Below are 23,855 nucleotides of genomic sequence, written 5' to 3' on the forward strand. Positions count from 1 at the left end.
TTGTGAAATCATGATGATACATCCTAAATCTTTCAGAAGGTTAAAATGGTAATTTATTATCATTCAGAAAACAGTTACCAAACAACATTATTTCATTCAGCACTTAACCATTMTGACCCTCTTAACCATTCTGACCTCTTAACTATTCTGCACTAAATCATTCAGCAACTGCCAAACAACCCCTTATATTTCACACCAAAAGTTAAAAGCCATTGACAATTGAGATTGCCACATGATCCTCAAAATTGCCGAAAAACCATCCGACTAGTCCCCTTAACCGGTTCGTATAACATAAGTTCTATAACGGGCAAATTGGGCCTATTTGCCCATCAATTTGTATATTGTACGTACTCATATATTTTAGAAATGCATGTAATATAATAAACTCTAGAAAATGTGGTTGCAATTTTATTTGTAAAAACATAACATTTGACTTGGGATGTTGGATATACGGTTTAACAAATGAACGAAATATTACTCGAGATAAAAGTTACTAATTTTAAAATACACGCAAAATCATGTATTTTTGTAAAAAGGGTGAGATTAAAGCTGATCAACGGTCCACATCCCTTTCTTAAACTTATCACTTTAACTATTATTGGACGAAATTGTGACAAAATTGATCCATTCCCACAGCAAGTGCAAGATATCAGTAGACCAGCCTAAGGATTATGAAAAAGGTATCAAAATTACCTTACTTTTAAGATGGTGAAAGGGATATCCCCACAATGGCCACCAATGGCATCATATATAAAATCTTCCAACTTTTTTTATAGAACCAGCTAAACCATACATATGAAAACTACCAGTTTCAATTCAAACCACCATTTCCCGGTTTCACTTCCGCGCTTCAGCCTTCTTTTGGTCTTTCGCTGAAAATACAAGACACGTGTGTATGAGAAACTTCGGCTTTTCATGTTCATAACAACAAATAAGAGAGGAGAAAGATTTAGAACAGTACCAGCCTTCTCTTCTTCTCGTTTCTTAGCAGCTTCTGCCCTCTGCTGTCTGATAAGAGCTAAGCGTTCTGCAAATACAATGAAAGCTCAAATTCATATATATATATATAGAAAGGGAAAAAATACAACAAAAAGAACAACAACATTTGATCGTTGGAAGCATGTAAATTATTAATATCCATATCCAAAACAAATGGAATGCTTAGAAAATCTGGCTATTAATTGTGACAAAATAAGAGAAACCTTATGAATCAAAATATATTCAATCAATCTTTGTAAGGTTCTTAATAAGAAAGAAAAGATAAGTTTGGCTTGAATTTGCCAAAAGAGAAAAGTTACATTAGATTTGGAACATTATGGAAAGAAAATTATTTCACTTACTTTGAGTAGTACAAAGATCCAACAAATAAAAAAAGATTTGTCTGAGGAATGGCAAAGTTGCCATAGTATATTATTTATTTATATATATATATATATGTATGTATGTATGTATATATACAGCATTCGAGTATGCAATAATTTCTATTCAAAAGGCTTCATTCTATTACTAATCACTATGCAAATTATATCACTCTCCATAGTCGTAAATTTTTTGACATAAATATACTTATAGATAGTGCTTATCAAAGCAACTCTAAACATGCAAAACATATGATCAAAGGTGGCACAAAATACTACACCCTCTCGGTGCTATAACCCTCTATAAGGTAAACAGCCTAGAATATATTTATTTCCAAAAATATAGGTTAGACAGAAAGGTCTAGTGAATTCCTGGTAACAAGCGTAGAAAAAGTAAGTTTCAATCTCATTTCTCATAAACATATGCACAAAAAGTTCATAAACGACTTCTTTACTAATCTGTCCATGATCATCGTTAGAAATATTGACTGTATTGGATTTAGTACACAAGTTTTTTCACTAACACTGTCATTATTGAAGGGCATACTAAACTTTTTAACCAATAATTTGACGGACTATTATGGGATAGTAGATATGCATATATAACAAATGAGGAATTGGTAGATAAAAGCTTTCGGAACTAAAAGCATTTCCTTTTTCTCCAAGAAATTATCAAGAAAATGTTACTATTATGTCCATTGTCATCATTAGGATATACTAATCCTAATGGTTTTGTTACACAATTTTCCTTTGAATTGCCATTATTGAAGGGTGTTGTCGACTTTGACTAATAATAGTCAATGCAGGAATTATATTGAGTGAAGGAAGTACGTATAACAAAGATGAAAAATAAAAAGAGATGATCTTTCAACACACTTGATATCAGAATGCTTACCTAAATCCTTCCTTGCTTGTTCTGTTTTCCCCTGCTCTTGCAACTTCATATACCTTTCATGAGCCCTCTGTTTCTCAATTTCTTCTCTGCGAGGAGTAAGAAAATACAAGACTAAGATGAAATTCAGATGATATCATATTCGAGAAAATCTTTGAAAACCCCAATAAACTTAATTTCAACTGAAAGCATGAAGATTAATGCAGATTCCTATAAAATATTACCCAATCTTGAAGGTTGGAAAGAAATGCCTAAACTTTGCACAAGGCTTCATACCAACTTCTCTTAAAACATGAAGGTGGGAGTTACATTATTTGTATAGACTATCAGGGTCCCCACTAAATTATGACCGCAAACTGTTGATGGGTAGCGAGTTAAAGGCATACACTTGCGTATAAATAAGAAGTTTGCAAGAGCATCCATTTTAAATATAGGATATGCATGTTAAGAAGTTATAATTCTCCCAAATACAAATTTTATCTCCTGTTCAATTTCTCCCATGTAAATAGATGAATAAATAGGATAATACATTGCTAAATGGTCTTCTACAATCAACTTGTTACTTGCTCTAAACTACTGATATATGTGAACTTTCAATCACTTGAATATAAACATATATGGAAATATACAGGAAACTATATGAAACAAATTTGCCAATAGATGATTCTCATCAAAGAATAAATCAATATAAACCACGAAACTTAACATTAGACTTGATTTTTCCTAACCATGAAAGTGTGTTGACAGAGCATATTTACTCTCATCAATGTTCCACAAACGATCAAGTGGCAAGTATGATGGTAACTTGAAGCTTCCATTAAATGTTTAAAAGAATGAAAAGAGGAAAGCATTTACAAACCTTTCACGTCTTGATAGTTCAGTAGTTTTCTCCAGCTGAACAGCATTGCAATTAACAGAGTCAATCATAATAATTACAAAAGAAAAAAGACTATTCAGTTAATACATCTATATGCATAAATTGACTTACATCAACATCTCTTGCTTTTAAGGTCTTCGGCCTAGCCATATTGGGGTTCTCGATCTCAATAATACCTTGGGTTCCTTTCTTCCTCTACAGAGAAAGAAAAAAAAAATAAGCACACACGGACTGTATAGTTTCAAAGAAGAAAGATTGTGTATATGAGCAATGTTATATCCATGATGAGAAAAAATTGAAAACTGACATCAGAGTCTTCCTCAGATGACTCTTCAGATTCTTCATCAGATCTTTCCACCTCTTCAACTTCAGCTTCTTCCTGGTAAATCAAGTATTAGACAACTCCAAGAAGAAATGAAGTAAAAAAGACTAATGCACATTTCAAAGTCGGCTTACTGCTACATATCAAATAACATATATAAATATCCTCAGCATGTTTTAGAGCAAAACAAAGGATCATTTTGGCTATGATTACTGAGTTTCAAAGAAATCCCTCTTTCCCTTTTACAGACAAAAGAAGAAAGAATCAAGATAAAATTTTGGAACAGAAGAGAACTGGGTGAACGGGATGGGGTCAACACAAAGGTCAAATTTGCTAGAGGTAAAAACTTCATCAAAGACTAAACATTTAATAAGGTGAAAACGAATAGTCAGCAATAAATGCACAAATTCTCAGCATCAGAGACCAGATGTACAAGTTGTAAAACAATTACTGCTCGAATTTTATGCAATGACCGATGACCATCTACTCTCTGATAAACAAAACGAAAACAAGGAACTAGATAACAGATCAATGAACGATTAATTAATCAAATGCATACCATTAATGAAATACTTCCCAAAAAAAATTACGAGAGACCTACTCAATCTAAGATACTAGAATCCTAAATCCCAAACTATTCCCCACTCGATCTAGTTTCCCTGTCTGCATACTAGGACCTAAGTTACAATTATAATACTGGTGACTCCATCAATGCCTTCACATAGTTATCAAGATGTGCACCATAGTGAAAAGCATGCACTTCTGCATGTATCCCTCGTCAAATATGATGGCCCAGCAAGAAAAATAATGTTTGCCATGGGCTGCCAAGCACAGCAATGTTGTCAAGACAATAACCCAGATTCAATCTTTCTATCGATGTATATAAATGTAAAACAGATACTACTGGACCTTTCAGTTTCATGATACACTGTGCACATGAAGCCTTTCTGTTCAACGAATAAAACAAAAGGTTAATTTTATTTTTAGATCCAAAAACCTAATTGTGACTGTCTACTCACTGCAGTCCCAGAATGCTGCTCGTCTTCTATTGCAGTAGACAGCTGTGATTCTTTCTTTACTATACATTTGTGCTATTGTCTTCAGTCTTCATTCAACAGCACATGAGGTTCATGGCTTGTACTTCATGTAAGAGTGAAACTACATGCCTTTTGGAAAAGGATTTTATCTGTTAAATTAATTCTTACTGTTCCATGAATCAACTCATCAAATGAAATGGTAAGAAAAGAAAAGATGAAATTGCTCTACATTTGTTTGTGATAATTAAGAAACCAGACCCTTTTTGTTATTGGAAGAAGCCATCAGTATGCTGGTCTCATTCTTTTGTTATGTAATATGTAAAGAAAACAACAATACATTCATCTTGTCCATTAATATTTTCTCTTTTCTAGTGTGATGTACTGCAGTAGTTTGCTTCGTATATGTTATTTGTTTCTCAAATATGTTATGCCAGATCTCTTCTCCTGTGTTTTTTATTCAAAAGTTTCAATAAAGGATATTGATTCAGTTATTGATTACACGGTGTTATCAGCTCAATTAGTTAATGATATACTAATTAGTACTAGCTAATAATTTTCTTTTAGTAATAAAATTTTCATTTATAACTTAATGTCACTCTAAAATAGATCTATTACACATGATATGATACTTCCATCTATTGAATGCATTTGGTATTTGGATATGGCACAGCTGCACCATGTCTCATTTCTGGCTGACGACATGCCTCTTTGCAGGAGCTCCAACTACCATGGAACTTCTTGACTTCTCAGACTAACATGACCGAACCCCATGCCACCATTAGTATTAAATCATTCCACTGCAAACCCAATGTTCTTTATCAAGAATGTCTATGCAAGAAAATGACCCAGTCACCTCCCATCTTGAGATAACATAAAGAGCATCAAGAAATTATTCAAACGACTACAATAAAAATAAAAGACTACATGTTGATGCATGAAGATTTAGTATGTTAGGTTAAGTATATCTCAGAAAGTTTAACACAATTAGGAAACTATTTGATTAGAAGTATTAATATTCAATTGAAGTGGACATTTGGAAATTTCCATATTCTATATTTGGTTTTAAATTTACTTACTTCTTTTGGCTGTAGTTCCTCCTTCTAGAGGTCTAGAGTTGTATATGATACTACAGTCTACAAATCACAATGTAATGCCCATCATCAAGATTAAGCTAATTCTACATCAAGCATAAGCAAAGTTGAAAAATATTAGCATCAACTAGCAGTCTCCAAGTAACTGATTTAGGGGACTGGATTGCTTCAAGCTCCAACTAAAGCACCTAGGAAACTCCATGCATAATTTGCAAGTGTCTCACCAACCATCATCTAGCAGAACATGACAGAGACTAACTTCAGAACTCAGGTTACTCCAGTAACAAATTCTCGACCCATTACATCTTCGATTGTCATCCTCTTATTTTTACAACAAATGTACAGGAGATATTTGAGATATTGTACCACAAGCCATTCAAAAGAAACCAATGACTCAAATAAGTATCTAACTTTACTTTTGCAGCTATAAGCTAATGTTCTCTCACTTTCTTGAGCATCTCTCTTTTTTCATCCAACTAATCCATCGCTTCCAAGCATACAATGACCAGGGCTTTGACATGTGTTTATCAAATAAAGGCACTGATGTTTATTTGCCAAGGATGTGCACACTGATGAACAAACACATCCATCCTTAACCAAGGCCTCTTTGCAGAGCAAAGTTCAATTTCTCATCTATTAAACAAGAAACTTGTTTACAAGCATACCCATTTCATATTTACTGAAGCATCATCAAGAACCCAAACACTAAGACCCTAAGCACTTTTAAGGAGACACAGACGGTTCCCTCCTAGAAAAGATCTTTATAATGTTCTTAAAAACTACTGTGAAGTCATCAACCTTATAAGCTAGTCCCTTGCACGAATAACTAAAATCTTAGATCGGGATGCACTTAACCTTCAATCATGTACCTACATCCGCCCATGTACGGCGGACCAACTTAAACACCTCCATGAGCAGCACCCCAATTGAGTAGTGACTACTCTGATAAAATATAGTAATACTAACCTTATTTGTAGTAAAATAACCATCAGTGTTCTAAAATTCCCCACTTATGGGGTGGTTAAGTAACCGCCTAGACCTTTATCGTTCCCCCACGATTTCAATTAATTTGAGCCACTTAATCGACCACCCAGGAGTCAAGAATCAACACCGGTTCAGTTATAAACTAATCATTGAATTAATTACTTCCATGTGTTCAGCAGAGATCAATCGAACTTTATCAACCTAGAGTGAATCTTTCTAATTCTTTCTGAGTATATGTACCAATAGAGCAATAAAACTAATCATATAGAAAAATAATTATGAGTGAACCATTTAAGCATCCGCCTAATCCCTTAGGTAATCAAGCGATAGTAAGTAACTTAATGGACCTAATCTGCTTAAAGCTTTCCAGGACACTGATAACCATCCTTCGCATACGAGGTGGCTGTAAAAAGATGATGGCAGTCTCGTAAACCAAATCACATCCATCAGTTGATAAACATCTAAACGTACACGTTTACCATAAGCAACCTCACTAACCTCCCTACAGGTCATTGTTTCATTATGAAGGATCGCTTTCAAGGATTATTTTCTTATAAGAAAGCATCCAAAAACATGCTTTAAGTTAAGAAGCAGCATCCTTCTATGTCAATTCGTAATAGAGTTAAGACGGATGAAGCAAAAAGTATGTGATGACTATTTTTGCAAGACTCTTGTCATCAAAGAGAGAACCTGCCACTTGGACTCTCGTCAGCAGCAACTTATCATCTAGATATGCGTTGATAGCTTGATCCGACCTAGGTATTTTGAAACTAGATTCTGTGAAGAAACAAAATTCTGCACACTATCGTATTTTCTATAACAGAGGACCAGCCAAAAAGTAGCCACTACTTGGTAATGTACATCAACCACAAAGAAACATCTAAATCTAGCAACTGTGTTATAGAATTACATGTACGCTTACCTTTTTAAATGTGCGAGGACGAGAAGATGTACCAGCAACTGCAATCATCAATAAAAAATGTATAATATTAGTTAGCACTTGTGCGTAGTAACCATCCAGATAAAGTGATATCAGATTTAGACCTGACAAAAAGTAGAATATGGACAACAAAAAAGATACATTGATCACGAGTAAACTTTGGACAGAAAAGAAAGTGAAAAGAAACAAATTGAAAAATAAAGCACAAAAACGTAATCTACTCCGCCATCTTACGATCAAAACCCACCATCCCACCTCAACAACTATCCGACCCATAAAGGGTCTAAAAAAACCTATCCAGTATCTTAATGATTGGATTGAGTTCAATGATGTTCACATTCTAGGGAACCCAAAGGAGTATTGCATGGAGAGATCACCTCCATGAACACTGTTCGGTAATTCGATACATAATGCTTCTAGGTTGTATGATGAACTGAAGGCACCCATATTAATAATTTCTTTAAGCTGTGGCATCAAAATAGCGGATATCAAGTATCATGCATCCATACCCTTGCTGCCATTGCATATAGATTTTCTTTATTGATCCTTACCAAAATAGAAGTTTCAGTCTAATAGCAAGTCCTTGTATACCACTACGATTTACATACCACCAAGCGCAAGACAACTTTTTACACCATTAAAATGTAACTAAAACAACAAACAAAACTCCAGGTTTTCTTTGCCCTAATTTCAATGAATTCAGCGACTTATTTTGGCAATTCAAGAAATATAACAAAAACCCAAATCAAATCGGAGGTCTAACGAAACCAGCACCAAACAAAAACCTTAAACCGACTGGTACGGATCCACCCCGCATTACAAAGGTTATACATACAAATCGAATAACATACAAAAAAAATTAATCATAAACAAAAGAAGATTATATCAACATACGCATCTCTTCGGGAGTAGAGAATTGGCGACGACCAGTAGGCTTGCCCTTAAACTTCCCTCTCCCCATACTTGATTGATTTACCGAACAAGAGTTGATCAAGATGAAGAAAAGAAGCAAGAATTTCTACGATTTCGAAACTCTCCCTTTAATCGGTGCGATAAATGTTCCCCCGTGTTGGAGAACAAAGGAAAAAACCCTAGTTGAAACTTGAAAGAAAGGAGAGTGGGGGTTATGGAGAGAGAATCTATGAAGGTCGGGGTGGCGTGCCTACGTGGACCGGTTGACCGCCGTAGGGTTTGGCAAAAGAGAGCATATGATTCTAGTTTTTCTTTTTTCTGTTTTTCATCATTTCACAAAAATAAAAAATAAAAATGTTTTGAATTTAATTTAACAATTTTCATGTGTGATACAAATAATAAAACTTTATTTTTTAATAAAAAATTAAAATCTAAATATTTATGAATTATTATATCGTATTAATAATTTTGAGTGTTTATCGTATATTTGAATGTGTTTGTATTGGGTTTTATTAAGTTTGATCGTAAAATTTTATAAAGCTTTATGCTTTTTAATAATAAGTTGTAAGTTTAGATTCTAAAACATTATGTATTAATATACATTATCTGATATTTAATAATACATTTTTAAATGTTTTGTCAGATGTTTTTTAATAATTATATAGTTTTATTTAAAGTTATTAACTTAAATAAATAACCCGCGAATAAACTGATATAAATGGACAAGAATAATTTGCAAAAAGGATGAAAGCATAATACGCACGAATTGGTAGAGATGGTTCTAGCCATTGAAAAAGCATAACGAACATCTTAAAATAACCGATCGTGTCAGTAGAGAAGAATATTACAGTATTCAAGATTCGTCGATATTTGTTCGGCAGATAGTGTTTCTTGAGCTATGATAAAGTTATGAATTGATCGATTGAGTTTGATATTTTATGAAGATTGTATTATGTGGCAAGGATTCATGTAAAGGAAGTTTATGTTAAAAAAAATATGTTGGTATATAGCGTCTTAAATTTCAAGACGTTCAATTTGTTTCCTTTAATTTGATGTACTCAATGTGCTTTCTGTTTTTCCCTTTTCAACGTTTCGTTAATGGTAAGAAACTTTAGTTACGTAATACTTTTTCGTGTTTATTGATAGTTTGACGAAACATGCAATAAAAATATTTCATAAAAAGATTGATTACTGATAAAATAAGCATATTGTACTTGAAGTTGTCGACATTTTAAGGACAATTTGTGTCAGAATAGAACGTATTTTGCTTTGTTTCTTATTTTAAAAAAACTATCAAAAGCGCAATTTTAACGTACATAACAAGACATCTCAATAAAAAAAAGTTCAACAATTTTCAAATAAAAGGTTCCCAAAGTTATATTACTTTTTTTTTTCACAATACCTTAATTGCATCAAAGACGATACATTCTATTAACCGCATAAAAAACATAATATGTTTCTCAAAATAAAGTTTTTGGAAATATATTTTCAAACTAAAAATAAAATACAAAAATATATTCATTTTAATATGATTTATCTGCAAAGTTTCATGAAAAGTCGTGTTATTCTCATGAATTTTTAAATCAAAAAAGTAATCCATTTTCGTGTACACAAATGCAAATTATATTGACTCGACCCACAAGCCTCCTTGAATACCTCGAATTGCAACTGTTGACTTCTTCTAAAGCAAAAGAAGCAACAGCATCATCATGATATGCCTTCTTAAATACCCTGAATTTTTGTAAGCATGCTCCTAGATCGAGACCATCCTATGCTAAGGACACAAAACAACACATTTCGTTTTTACAACGTATTCAAGATGATATTTGTGGACCTATACATCCAGAATGTGGGTCACAAGATTGACACTTTCACACCATTGACGCATGTCGCACTATCATCTACACGAAATGTTGCATTTGCAAAACTCCTAGCACAAATTATTCGTTTGAGGGTTCACCACCCTGATTATCCAATCAAGTTATACAACTTTATAATGATGGAGAATTCACATCACAGACATTTGATGATTATTGCATGTCTACTTGGATCGATGTAGAACATCTTGTAACCCATGTGCATGCACAAAATGGCCTCGTAGAAACTATCATCAAAAGGATACATATAATAACCAGGACATTGGTTATACGCACATTTACCCACTTATGCCTTAGGTTATACAATATTACATGCAGCTTCACATATTCGCTTTAGACCGACTGCTAGTCAGCTATATTTTTGCGTACGAGTTGGTAAGTGGATGTGAGCATGATATTTCTTATTTATGCATTTTTGGTTGCCCATTATATGCTTCACAATGTGAAAGTGATATGAAACGAATTCTAAATCTTTAAAATGTACGTTTACTAATATTGCAAAAGTGACAACATCACATATACAGTTATAAATTTACTTATAAGGTTAGAAGTCCCCAAACAGGGGCACGATTACGATGGAAAGAGTGTTCCAACCACACATGGTAGATGTGTGCTTGAGGTTGTGGCTCAAAAAAGGAAAAAGGGTAGGCAAAATTGGTTCGATAGATATCCAAGAAAGAAAAAGGAGAGTAAGGCACAATCCAACCCACTTATCAACAATGCAAAAACCCCTTCTCTTGAGATTAACTCTGATTATAGTTATGTCCATGAATCATTACTAGATGATGCTCTAAAGTCAACATTGATTCCAAAGAACAAAGAAACCTCCATGAACTATGAGAATGCACAGGAGTTGATGAAAAGATCATCGATACTCATTAATGATATGATTGCATATATTGTTGCTTGTGACATCATATAGCACAATGATATCAAACCACGCTTAGAATGTCAACAAAGAGCATATTGACCTAAATGGAAAGAAGAAATATAGGCGAACTAGATTCGTGGGCAAAAAGATAGGTATTGGTCTTGCTAATTTCACCAAGTGTAAAGATTGTATGACATAAATGGGTCTTTGTTAGAAAGCGTAATAAGAATAATGAAGTCACAATACACAAGGCTCGCCTTGTGGTACAAGGTTTTTCACAACACCCTAGGATTGACTATGACGAGACATACTCCCCGATAATGGACGTAATAATGTGTTACTATCGGACTAGAAATGCAACTTATGGATGTGTGTACTACCATATCTCTATAGGGATTTAGATTTGGAGATATATATATATATATATATATATGTGTGTGTGTGTGTATGTGTGTGTGTGTGTGTGCGCCTAATGGCCTTCCACTACCTGTGTCAAGTAACTCTAGACCATGGAATGCGTTTGTAAATAAACAGAAGCACTCTCTCTACTTATCAAAACAATTTGGACGGATGTGATATATCTGTCTAAGTGAAGACTTGTTTGGGAAGTGATATAAGAACGATCAATTGTGCCCTTCCATTTTATAAAGAAGACAAGTTCTAAATTTTTGATCATAGTTGTGTATGTTGATGATATGAATATAATAGGTACTCTTGATTAAATAAGAGATATTGCAGGCTATTTGAAATCCGAATTTGAGATGGAAGATCTTGGGAACTCGGTTTTGTCTTAGGCATAGAATTAGAACACCGAGGTTATGGAATCCTTATCCATCGGTCCGCTTATGTCCAGAAATTGTCCAAACGATTTAATATGGATAAAGCGCATTCGGCTAGCACTCCCGTGATCGGTCAAAGTTGTATCATCTGGATACAAGGAAAAATCCATTTCGTCCAAAGGATGATGATGATGAACTGTTGGGGGTTGAAATTCCCTATCTAAGTGCAATAGATGCATTATTGTACTTTAGCACAATGTACTCGACCAAATATTGTAGTCTCACTAAATTTGTTAGCTATATTTAGCTTAGTGTCAACGCAACTTTATTGGAATAGTATCAAGAATATCTTTTGATACGTAAGAGGAACCATTGACATAGGCTTATTCTTTCCATACAAAGAAAAAATGAGGTTACAATACCTACTTAGTGTATTAGCAATGAAAGTGTTACCATAGATGGAAATGGGGCGGGTAATAGGTAGGGAATGTACCCCCAACCCTGCCACGCCTAATCCTCCATGGGTTCGAGGGGGGGGGGGGTGAATCTCGATGGGTATGGGGAACCTATTGAGCACCCATTTAGGAAAACAATTGATTAATTATTTTAAAATGAAAAGAAAAGAAACCAGTTTTTTATTTTTAAAACAAATAAATAAACCTCAAGTTTAAAAAATATATAATGATATAACCAACCACTGCAATCGTAGTTCATGACAAATTTAAAAGTGTAAAAACAAAAAAGAAACTAATTAAATTATATATATATATAGGGTATATTTCTTTTACAATCTTGTGCATTTGTACAACCTTTACAACCCAATTAATTGAGATATTTATAGAAATGATTGAAGTTCATTTATTATGATTTGAATATTTATGGAATATGAATAAAGTTTATTAATTATGATTAATACTTTATATTAGGAAACAATTAATTGATTAAAAATTGAATGGTTGAGATGAGGGTTGTATAGGGTGTAGGAATGGCAAAGGGTGTAAAATAACATCCCTCTATATATATATATATATATATATATAGGGTATTATAAGGGGTTGGAAATACCGTTCCCTATCCCAACCCCAACCCCAACCCCAACCCTAACCCTAACCCTAACCCTGCTTCCAGTATAAAAAGCAATACCCATCCCTGCCGTATTATTCGATTAGATGGGAAATTCTCACAGTACCCTTCCCAACGGGTAAAATTTTCATAACTAAGTGTTACTCCCTATTATTAGTAGGTTTTGTTGATGCTAGGTATCTCTCTAACCCACATAAAGGTCATTTCCAAACTAGATATGTATTTATAATTAGGAACACAACGATTTCTTGGTAATCAACCAGCAAACCCTTGTAGCTATCTCATCGAACCATTCAGAGTCTATTGCTATGCATGAAGCACTTTGAGAATATATATGGCTAGTGGTTTAAGTTCTACCACTAAAAATCCTACATGCATTTATGAAGATAATGTAGGTTGTATTGAACAAATGAAAGTGGGGTATATCAAGATAGATGATATAAAACATATTTCACCAAAGTTATTTTACAATCAGCAACAACAAACTCTCCTCATGATTTAAGTGAATCCAAGTAAGGTCTAAGGAGAATATGACAGATTTGTTCACCAAATCATTGTCTATGGCTACATTTGAGAAACATGTGGAAAGCATTGGCATGTAAATACTTTCTAAACTCCCTTGATTAATGTATGAATCAGGGGGTAATAGACCAAAGAAGGTGTCACATGTAGCGTTGATGGATTATCTCTTTCCTTCACCAAGTTTTTGTTTTTCCTACTAGGTTTTGTTCATTTGTGCAAGGTTTTAGTGATATAACAATTTATATACCATCTTGTGTTCTAAATCTATGTGATTGATGTATGCATCAAGGAGGACTGTAAACTAAAGAAATTGTTTACTGGTGTCTTGTATTCTTTAATTAAATATCATAAATAGGTAGTGAATTATTTTTAAAACTTACATTTTATACCTTATAGTTATTGATTTAATTTGTTCTATATCTCTTACTTTTTTATTTTCTATTTTACACCCTTATTTATCTATACTCTTTTATAGAAGACACTACAACAAAATTGATTTTATAGGACGTCTAAAACATAGAAGCATCCTAAAAATATATTTTATAAGACTTAAGTTTATATGATCAAACCAAAAAATATTTTATCTAAAAGTGTTACAGTAGGTTTATAAGATGTTTTCAAACGTTTTAACAAAAAATTTATGACACTTTTAAAATAAAGTATCGTATTAACTACTTTATACGACTCTATTTGAAAAAGTTCTTATAAACATAAATGTCCAATAAAAAATGCCTAAGGACACTTCTCAAAAATATTCTACAAAATAGCTAATAGGGCACTTTATTTTAAAAGCATCATAAAAACTTGTTAAAACGCCTAAAAGCGTGTTTCATAATTTGATTATATAAATATAAGTTCTATAAGCCATGCTATTAGGACACTTAGACAATCTAGGCGTCCTATAAAGCCAATTTTGTTAGTGAGTGTCAGGCCCCAATTTTTTTTCTTTTATTCGAGTGTCGTGACGTCATTCTGAATAACTTATGTCATGAACAAAAATACGAACTTAAAATTTCAAACACACATAATATGTTTAACATAATTCGTTACATAATTGCGGAAGCATAAAATACTTTAACGTAATCAATGCTAATTAAATATCTAATCAAGCATTGAGATAACCAGATTTTGGTTGTCACCTTAGGTAATAAATATGTGATTATTTATTATATGTGATTACGTGACAACATGATAAATTGATATATTTGATCATGTTAATATGTGAAAATATGTATAATGTAAATGCATGAATGAGATTATGTGTATATGTGGATGCACATGTATATATGATATATATATATATATATGTGTGTGTGTGTGTGTGAATATGCATGTATATGCATGTGTGTATTAATGAATATATATATATATATATGTGTGTGTGTGTGTGGGGTTAATTGATATATATACACACATGCATGAGTATAGATGCATGGGTTGTGGGTATGTATGTGAGTTCAGCCGATCTTTCCTGTTAAGGAAATGTATAAAAGGAGGGTTTGACTCTCATTTCTTTTTCTTGGCGAATCTCATAAATTTGAGCGATTTAAAAGAAAAAGAGCTGACCGAATTATTCTTGACCAAAGATCAAGTTGGTTTTCAAAAGGAAGTTGCATAAGGTGAGTGATTCTTACTACTTTTTAACTCTTCATAGTTGTATAATTGATTGAAAAACTTTACCTTTGATTTAAAAGTTATCTGTGAAGTGTTGTCCGGATTAGTCTTAAACCGAACAAGTGCCAAACGATTTAGCCATAAACCGGACAAGGGTTGGGCGATTTAAACCCTAAACCGGTTAAGGCTTAAGCGATTTATAAATAAACCGCTTGATAAGTATTGTCCGGGTTAGTCTTAAACCGGGCAAGTGTTGAGCGATTTATGATCTTTAAGTTTGAATCAAGTATTTTTGAACGGAGAAGTAGGAATACGATATGAGGTGGCCGGTTTATTTTAAATCGGACAGACTATGTAAAGTGTTATCCGGATTTGTTATCCGGACAAAGTTGACCGGATTAAGGGTAAATCGGACAAGCCTTGGGCAGAGATAAAGTCCGGCCAAGTCTAATTTGACCGAATTTGCATTTTGACTTGTTATATATATAAATGAGGAAATTTTGAAAAGATAAATTTGAACTGTTAATAATTCCATAGACTGCGGTCTAATTCTATATGGAATTGTTTTTGTGAAATGTTTTGATGAGGAAATAAGGGTGGCATATCAAGGAGATGTGTACCATGGGATAAGGGTGGCATATCAAGGAGAATTGTACATTTGGATATAAGGGTGGCACTTGTGTGTGTTATGTAATATAACTCTTACTATTATATCATTTAAAATCACCGTGGTCTGGAAATCTCTATTTCTTTGTGATTTAAAGATTTAAGATCAGGGTTTTTATTAGAAATCATAGTTTGGATGTTATTGAGAAGGAAATAACAGGTTTGGCCTGAAACTTTAAATAAACCTTGTTTAATTGAAAAGGGTTAAAAGTGGCATTATATGGAATCTGGTTAATTCAAACCTAATAAAGGTTTGGGGTATGTTATCTAAATAGCTGAATGTTTGGTTTGAAAAGTGGAAAGGTACTGGTATTATGTCTTTATTTGTTCATATATTTGTTATATATATATATATATATATGAAAAGTTATTTTGTACAAAGTTTTGGTGATTATCACTCTGCAATGACATAAATAGGATAACTCACTAGACCTTTCGGTCTAATCCTCGTTTTTGTGATTTTAAATATATATTGCAGGAAGTGTTGGAGGTAAGGGGAAAAAGAAAATGTGATAATTTCCCTATATGTTTACCTGCATAAAGATTGGCTGATGATTTATAGTTTTGGCTGATGATTTATAGTTTTGGCTGATATAATTGGATTAGTGCAAGAATTGTATTTTGAATTTTTGGACCATATATTTTCTTCTGGTAGATTCTTGTACTAAGGGACCTTTGTGGTGTACAAACATGTATTTCTTGTTTATGAAATATATGTTACATGCAATGTGTGGAATGAGGTGTTACAAGCATGATTCAAAACATAGTTTCATCTTTCTTCATTCAACGCGTCTACTGACAATTGATACATGAGATATATACATGTATAATATAAGCTAAAAGCTTAGTGAATACAATATGGTTTCATGATCACATGCACACATAAACAATGTTTTAGTGTATTTTAGTTATTATCTTGCAAGTGAGGCATCGGCTTGTCACTTTTCTTTGCGTATGGGGCGTATTTTATGGACGAGGACTCCAAGACCTCGGAATTGCAAGCCCTCCTTTCATGTCCAACCCACCCCGTATGGTGGACGAATCTTGCCGAATCATACAAGTTGCGTATCATTTATTTGCAATACTGACTCATTAATGCAAATCATCGTGACATGCAACATACATCTCATGCAAGTGACAACATAAATCACATATGCATCATCGTCATTTTCCACATTAAACACATACTTGAATATCATATTGATAATATCAAGTCATCATAATATTTCTCATCAACATCACCTTTCATATCATGCATATATACTTAAATATCATGCACATCAATATAATCAAGTTATCATCATATGCATATAAACACATCATGCAAATATCATGGATAAAATACTTTTTTAATAATCATGTATATATCCCATAAAAATCGCATAGTGTACTCACCTTGAATCATTAACGTTCGATAGGTCGTTCTCTCAAAAACTGCAACCTACATGATAATTTATATCATTCCTAAGCATCTTAAATAATCGTAATTAAATTGATTACTATTCCTTAACAATCTAAACACAACTTTTCTTAACATTTTTTATTGATCAACCCCCGATACCTTCATATCTCATGTTTCGCTCAAATATTTTCTTGAAATATTATTAATAATGCGACGTCGTTATATATTAATTGTTGTCCGTTCATTTTATAAAAATATGCAATGCACTTCACATTTCCTTGAACAATAAGTATTTTACCAAAATAACTAAACTAAATAGTTTACAATGTAAATAATGTTTTGTGGTCTAAACGTCTCTTTTAAAGTTTATAAGTGAATAATGGTGACAACATGTCACACCCATATAAATAATGGTCATTCCATAAGTTTAAAGTTCAACATAATTAATACTCAAAATAATGTTTAGAATACCAATTTTTCCAAGTCTAGGGGCATTTCGGTAAATCTTAAGAAGTCGAATACCAAAGGTATAACTTTAACCAATTCCCTAATTTAGAACATTCTTGGTATATTTCATAAGTCGAATACTAAAATTGTGCTTAAAAATCCAATCCCAAAGCATAGGGGCATTTTGGTAATTTTATTAAGCAATACTCAAAGTATTGTTAAAATACCGATTCCCTAATTGTGCGGTCATTTTGGTAATTTCATAAGGATAATAATCAAAATAAAGCTTAGATACCAATTCCCAATACATATGGTCATTTCGGTAATTTACAAGGCAAATACGTAAAATATTGCTATAATATCGATTTCTATATTGTAGAGTCATTTTGGTAGTTTTAGGGATTTTATTCAAAATAGAACTTAGATACCAATCCCAAGACATAGAGTCATTTTGGTAATTTTATAAAGCAAATACGTAAAGTATCGCTAAAATACCGATTTCCACATTGTAGGGTCATTTTGGTAATTTCATAAGGATTAGATTTAAAATAACACTTAGATACCAATTCCCAAGACATTGGGTCATTTCGGTAATTTATAAAGCAAATACGTAAAGTATCGTTAAAATATCGATTTCCAAATTGTAGGGTCATTTTGGTAATTTCATAGGGATTAAATTTAAAATAACACTTAGATACCAATTCCTAAGACATTGAGTCATTTCGGTAATTTATAAAGCAAATATATAAAGTATCGCTAAAATAGCGATTTCCAAATATAAGGTCGTTTTGGTAATTTTATAAAAATAATAATATAAAAATAAAGCTCATAGACCAATCCCCAAGATATATGGTTATTTCGGTAAATTTTGAAAGCAAATACCCAAAGTATTGTTAAAATACCGATTTCTCATTTATAGGGTCATTTTGGTAATTAAACGAGATAAATAAGTGAAATTGGGTCAAATTTTTCAAATTTTGCATTTTACAAAATACAAACAATGAAAGTCTCATAAAGTTATATTGGAGAAAATAATTTTCTGGAACTTCAGAAGGTTAAATGTTAATCTCTGAAACTTAAAAGTTTAGTTAATATTAAAAGTATCAGTGCATAAGATTAACCAAAACCCAACAATAGCTTACTGGTTAGCACTCAAAGTTTCAGGGCTGAGGTCCCCTCGACGCCCTTGTTCTTGTTTTTTTTAAATGTAAACGAACGCGGGTTGACCCGTCCGACCATGCGGCTGACCCGGTCGCACATAGCAACCATGGCTGCACGATTTTTACATTTTTGAGCTTGAAAATAGCTCGTTTCTTGATCTTTTTTCTTCATTTTTTTTGCATCAAACTCTTGATAATATTTTTACCAACACTTTGACATAAAAAAACACGAATTTTCATCAAGAAATGAGTTCCATTTACTTATTTAAAGTTTTGTTTTTATAACTTAAACTCAACAACTTAAAAAACATAAAATCGAACCATCTAAAACCAAATCTGAGATATGAGGCTACTGGGGTTTAATAGAGTACCTAAAAACGAAACCACAGACACAAAAACCATGAGATTTAGTTAAGAATCTCACCTAAAATCGGTGGAAAACCGAGATTTTCAACCTAAACTTCAAACTCGGTTTTCTCTCTCCATATTCGCTCATTTTCTTAGCTATTTGAACCAAAATGATTTTAAGTCGGTGCTCTATATTTATATGCAAGAGTTTTGGCTTATTAGTTGACGAAATCGGACCAAATCGCGAGTTTTTGGCTGATGAGTCGTTTTCTCCAAACATACATGTACTGTTGGCAAAACAGGTCCCTCATCTTTAAAAAAGATGACATTTGCTCCCCTGAACTTTTTGACATTTACCACCAGCCCCCTGATTTCACTATTTTAATAAGACTTACACTTTTTACCCCTAAATCAACATTTTATTTCAATTTTGGTCATTTCTAATTTTAAGATTTCGATAATTATTCCTTCAACTAATCGCATAAATATTTTAACACTTCAAATAAATTTAATAAATAAATAAAATATATTTAAAGACTCGTATAATATTATTTTTTTATATATTTAAAATTTTGGGTTTTACAGTGAGAGTACTTACGGTTATCTTGAAGTATTTTTAAGAAGTACTACCTATCAAGGTTGATGTATATATTTTCAAGCTTCTATTTGCAAACCCCAACTACCCTTATCCCAGTAGAATTTTCAAAGAATACATGTTCATTGTACAAGTCTCAAAGCTCATAAATTACAAGACCCGCTTCCCGTGCAACTATCCTCATCCACCTTCCTTCGGCCCTTATTTCTCTCCCCTCCCCCCTACTTGATCGTCTTCTCTCACCCTCAATTCTTATTAGTTGTTGGTTCATGGATTATGTAACCCGAAAATCACAAATGAATCTCATGCAAGTATACATGCTAGACTACTATCATCTGAAAACAAGTAATAAAGTGGTATAAAGTACCGAGTATCGAATATCGTTCCCACAAGGACAATTAAAACAAACAGTAATCCCAAGTCAAGCTTAAAAAGTGATTTCAGAAAGTGAAATTAAAAGAATTATTTTTGAGGGAGTTAACAGTAATTGAAAGTGCTTAAAACAGACTAAAAGAAATCAAGGGCGTAAGTTTAGGCTAGAGTTTAGCATCAATGCACTGGGAACCTTTCTACAGCATGACCTGATGGGATGCTACAACATTAGTTCTTGATCATACTATTGGATAGAACAATCCCCTTTCAAGGTTCATATTAGACCATTTGCTACCAGTACCCAATTGAGTAACCCAACTAAGCGCTCGTACAGGTCTTACAGTTCTCTCCATATAGTTTGCAACTTGTTAAGGTTGACACAGTTCTTTACAATCATCTATAACACTTCAGTGTTCTAAAAGTTTACGTTGGCTTGCAATCAAGTCCAACCCATCCACGTGAAACAACATATGTCACCTTGTCAAGAATTACTTTGATGAAACTTTGAAACAAGAGGTGAATAGTGAGGTTGATAGTCAATAGCTAAAACAATTATCCACTATCACATCGACCTTTATCTCCCAAACCTTTACTCACATCTAAGCTAGCGCATTAGCCATTATTGCTTGGAAAGTAATGCAATAGATAATTGGGAAAGACAAAATGTAAGTGCATGAAACGTAAATGACAGAAATTATAGTGTTATGAAAAGTAAACTGAATGTTGCAGCAAGTAAGTATCAAAAGCTTTTAAATTAAAGACTAAAATGGTTGATGATAAGTACTAAGTAGTTATAAGAACTACTAGTCGGTTGCGTTGTCTAGCAAACCGTGATCGTATCCTTCATCTACTGGAATTAAGCTCCTATTTATACTAGAAAAAAAAACATCTATTCTAAAGGTACAATTATTCAAAAGTTACAATACCGAATGGGTAATACACAAAAGATAACTAGAAGATGCTCCACCAACATTTGCATATATTCTTCTTGAGATGCTTCCTTCAGCAGGTCTGAAGTGGACATAAAAGGTAGGAATTGATTCCCTTTAAAAAGCTTATGAAGTCTTGTCTTTTGTTTTGTAGTTATTGCCTGCTTGCTGCGACAAGCATACTCGAGTAACCCAAAGTGTTACAAATTCTCTTTAAAAAGCATGAAACAAAATATATTCCTTGTACTTAGCTCCAAACTTAATAATATACAAAAATGTAATAAAAGACTAATTTTTACGGTTGGGAAAGTAAAATAAAGAGAAATATGAAAATAATAAGTAATCAAAATGTGATAAATTATTCACTTATCTGTTTTCCACCCCTACAATGGTGACTTGACGACTACAATGAAGTTAATAGTAAAAAACGAATTTTGTTGACTAGGTTAAAAGAAACCCTCATTCTTATTGGTTTCTCATTTAGAAATTGCGATCCTCCATCCCATTCAATGGAATCGACTAGACGGGGATCGGTGCTAGATATTCCTTCTTGCCCATATCTGGCACGGGAGAGGAGGCTACCGTTGACAATGACCATCTCCTGCACATTAGTTGTCACGACGACCATAGACCACAATCCTGGTTCCACATTGATTGCTTTGATTTCAGGTTTGTTCTTAGACCTTACTTATGTAATTTCAAATGTGGGTTTTTATATTTTGTTAGATTAATTTGTGAATTTTGGGACATGGAGAGTTAGAGTTCCAAAATTTTGATTTTATATCAAATGTTTCCACTTGGGGAATCTGCATGTATACATTGTATTTGTGAATTTAACATTACTATTTGGTGGACTTTTTATCCGAAGTATTACAAACAATTTCACATAGGCGGACCTATAGAGGTGGCATGGGTGGCACGTGCCACCGTATTATTTCGTCACCGAAGGGTAAAAAATTTAGGTTTGTTAACGGTGCTACCGTATCGTTTAGAAGGTGCTACCGTATTTCCCTGAAATCCAAATGGTGCAACTAAAACCCAAACAAAACAAAGCCCAAATAACCAAAACCATACTTTTTGTAATTATTTTTGGGTATATATTGACCGTTTTCAAAAGATGAAGACACGTCGGATACAAGTTTAGGAGTTGTTTATCGGTACTTAGGGTTGTAAATGAACCGAACGAACGAACACGAACAGAGGTTTGTTCATGTTCGTTCGTTTAACTTAATTGTATTTGTGTTCGTTCATTTAGAAATAAGGTGTGTTCGTGTTCTTTCGTTTAGAAATWAGGTGTGTTCGTGTTCGTTTATGTTCGTTCATAAACATGCTAAACGAACGAAAATCTTTGTGTTCGTCGTGTTCGTTCGTTTAGAAATAAAGTGTGTTCGTGTTCGTTCGTTTAGAAATAAGGTGTGTTCGTGTTCGTTTATGTTCGTTCGTAAACATGCTAAACAAACGTAAACGAACGAAAATCTTTGTGTTCGTGTTCGTTCGTTTAGAAATAAGGTGTGTTCGTGTTCGTTTATGTTCGTTCGTAAACATGCTAAACAAACGTAAATAAACGAACGGGCTAAACGAACATAAACGAACTTCCCACTGAACGGTTCACGAACGGTTCGCTGAACGTTCGATTCGTTTACATCCCTATCGGTACTATAAAAACCATAGTTTTTGTAATTATTTTTAGATGTATATTATACTATATTAATTATATGGTGCCACCGTTTGAAAAAATTTCTGGGTTCGTCCCTGCAATTTCATGATGTTAAACGTTTAGAAGAGCTTTCTCCAACACATTGTTAGGTTTTTTCACTTAGGATTCCATGTTGACCTAACTTTGTTGATTGTGTGTGTTATGTGAATTTGCATAATTGCACTGAGTAGTTTATGGGATTAATCGATAATATGACAAAAGTGATAAATTTAGGACTAGTTCTGATTGTTAAAATGCAAGTTATTGATTTTATTCGAGTGATTGGAGAATTTGACAATTTGCCGATCATACTTCACTCCTGAATCCTAAAAAACTGGTGGTTTTTCCTATGCTTTCCCCCCAAAACATGATCCAAGAAATTGAAACATCAAAGTTTTTAACAAAACAAGATCCAAGAAATTAATATTTTTGTAATTCAAGGTTGCATAGGTAGTTTTTCAGTGTTTAATACATCATATAAATAGTTATACATAACTAGGTACAGTTGGTGATGTTTAAAGTACTTGAATTTCTACCGCTGTCTTTAGCGATGTAACATAACCATCTTGTTTTGTTGTCGTTATATGTATGTAGGGGCATGTTGAAACGAGAAGGTGGGAAACAATATAAACCATATAATCCATTAATTAAAAATACTATAAATAAAATATGAAAAATAATCTTAGAAATTAAAGTAATTACCATTTTGAATTGGATAAATCCTTAAAATCTTATTATATATTTTAGATTTATTTATTTATCAATTTTAATTAATTTATAATATTATATCAAGTTCTATATAATTTTTTTTTCTAGATACACTTTTGATAAATAAAAAATCATAATTTTCATCAAATAACACATGTGATGTAACATATACTTTCACAAATACGTTGCAATTATCCCCTTTATACGTGTTTATGTGATCAAAACGTAAAATTTGGAAGCAAACCTGAATGCAATAAACTATATATGAAATAGTCGGAATCATCGTATGGGGCCCGGGGCAAAACAATTGGAAAGAAATGGGTCAAAAGCATCAATATATACGTTACAGATACATAAAAACTGACTTTTATTG

The 23,855-nt window shown here is 32.9% G+C and overlaps 1 protein-coding gene across 1 annotated transcript; it reads right to left on the reverse strand.

Annotated features, from left to right (window-relative positions):
• Positions 1–610: 610 nt before the first annotated feature.
• Positions 611–8,735, reverse strand: LOC112523322 (28 kDa heat- and acid-stable phosphoprotein-like). Its single transcript, XM_025132875.1, has 8 exons — positions 8,396–8,735; positions 7,484–7,521; positions 3,435–3,506; positions 3,239–3,322; positions 3,110–3,144; positions 2,254–2,339; positions 962–1,027; positions 611–872 (listed from the first exon to the last, which is right to left on the reverse strand). Exons 1-8 carry the CDS (start codon positions 8,460–8,462, stop codon positions 838–840), a joined length of 483 nt encoding a protein of 160 aa, XP_024988643.1. The 5' UTR covers positions 8,463–8,735; the 3' UTR covers positions 611–837.
• Positions 8,736–23,855: the final 15,120 nt, after the last annotated feature.

This window comes from Cynara cardunculus, assembly GCF_001531365.2.
Source record: "Cynara cardunculus var. scolymus isolate 2C chromosome LG 12, CcrdV1, whole genome shotgun sequence".
Classification (NCBI taxonomy): Eukaryota; Viridiplantae; Streptophyta; class Magnoliopsida; order Asterales; family Asteraceae; genus Cynara; species Cynara cardunculus.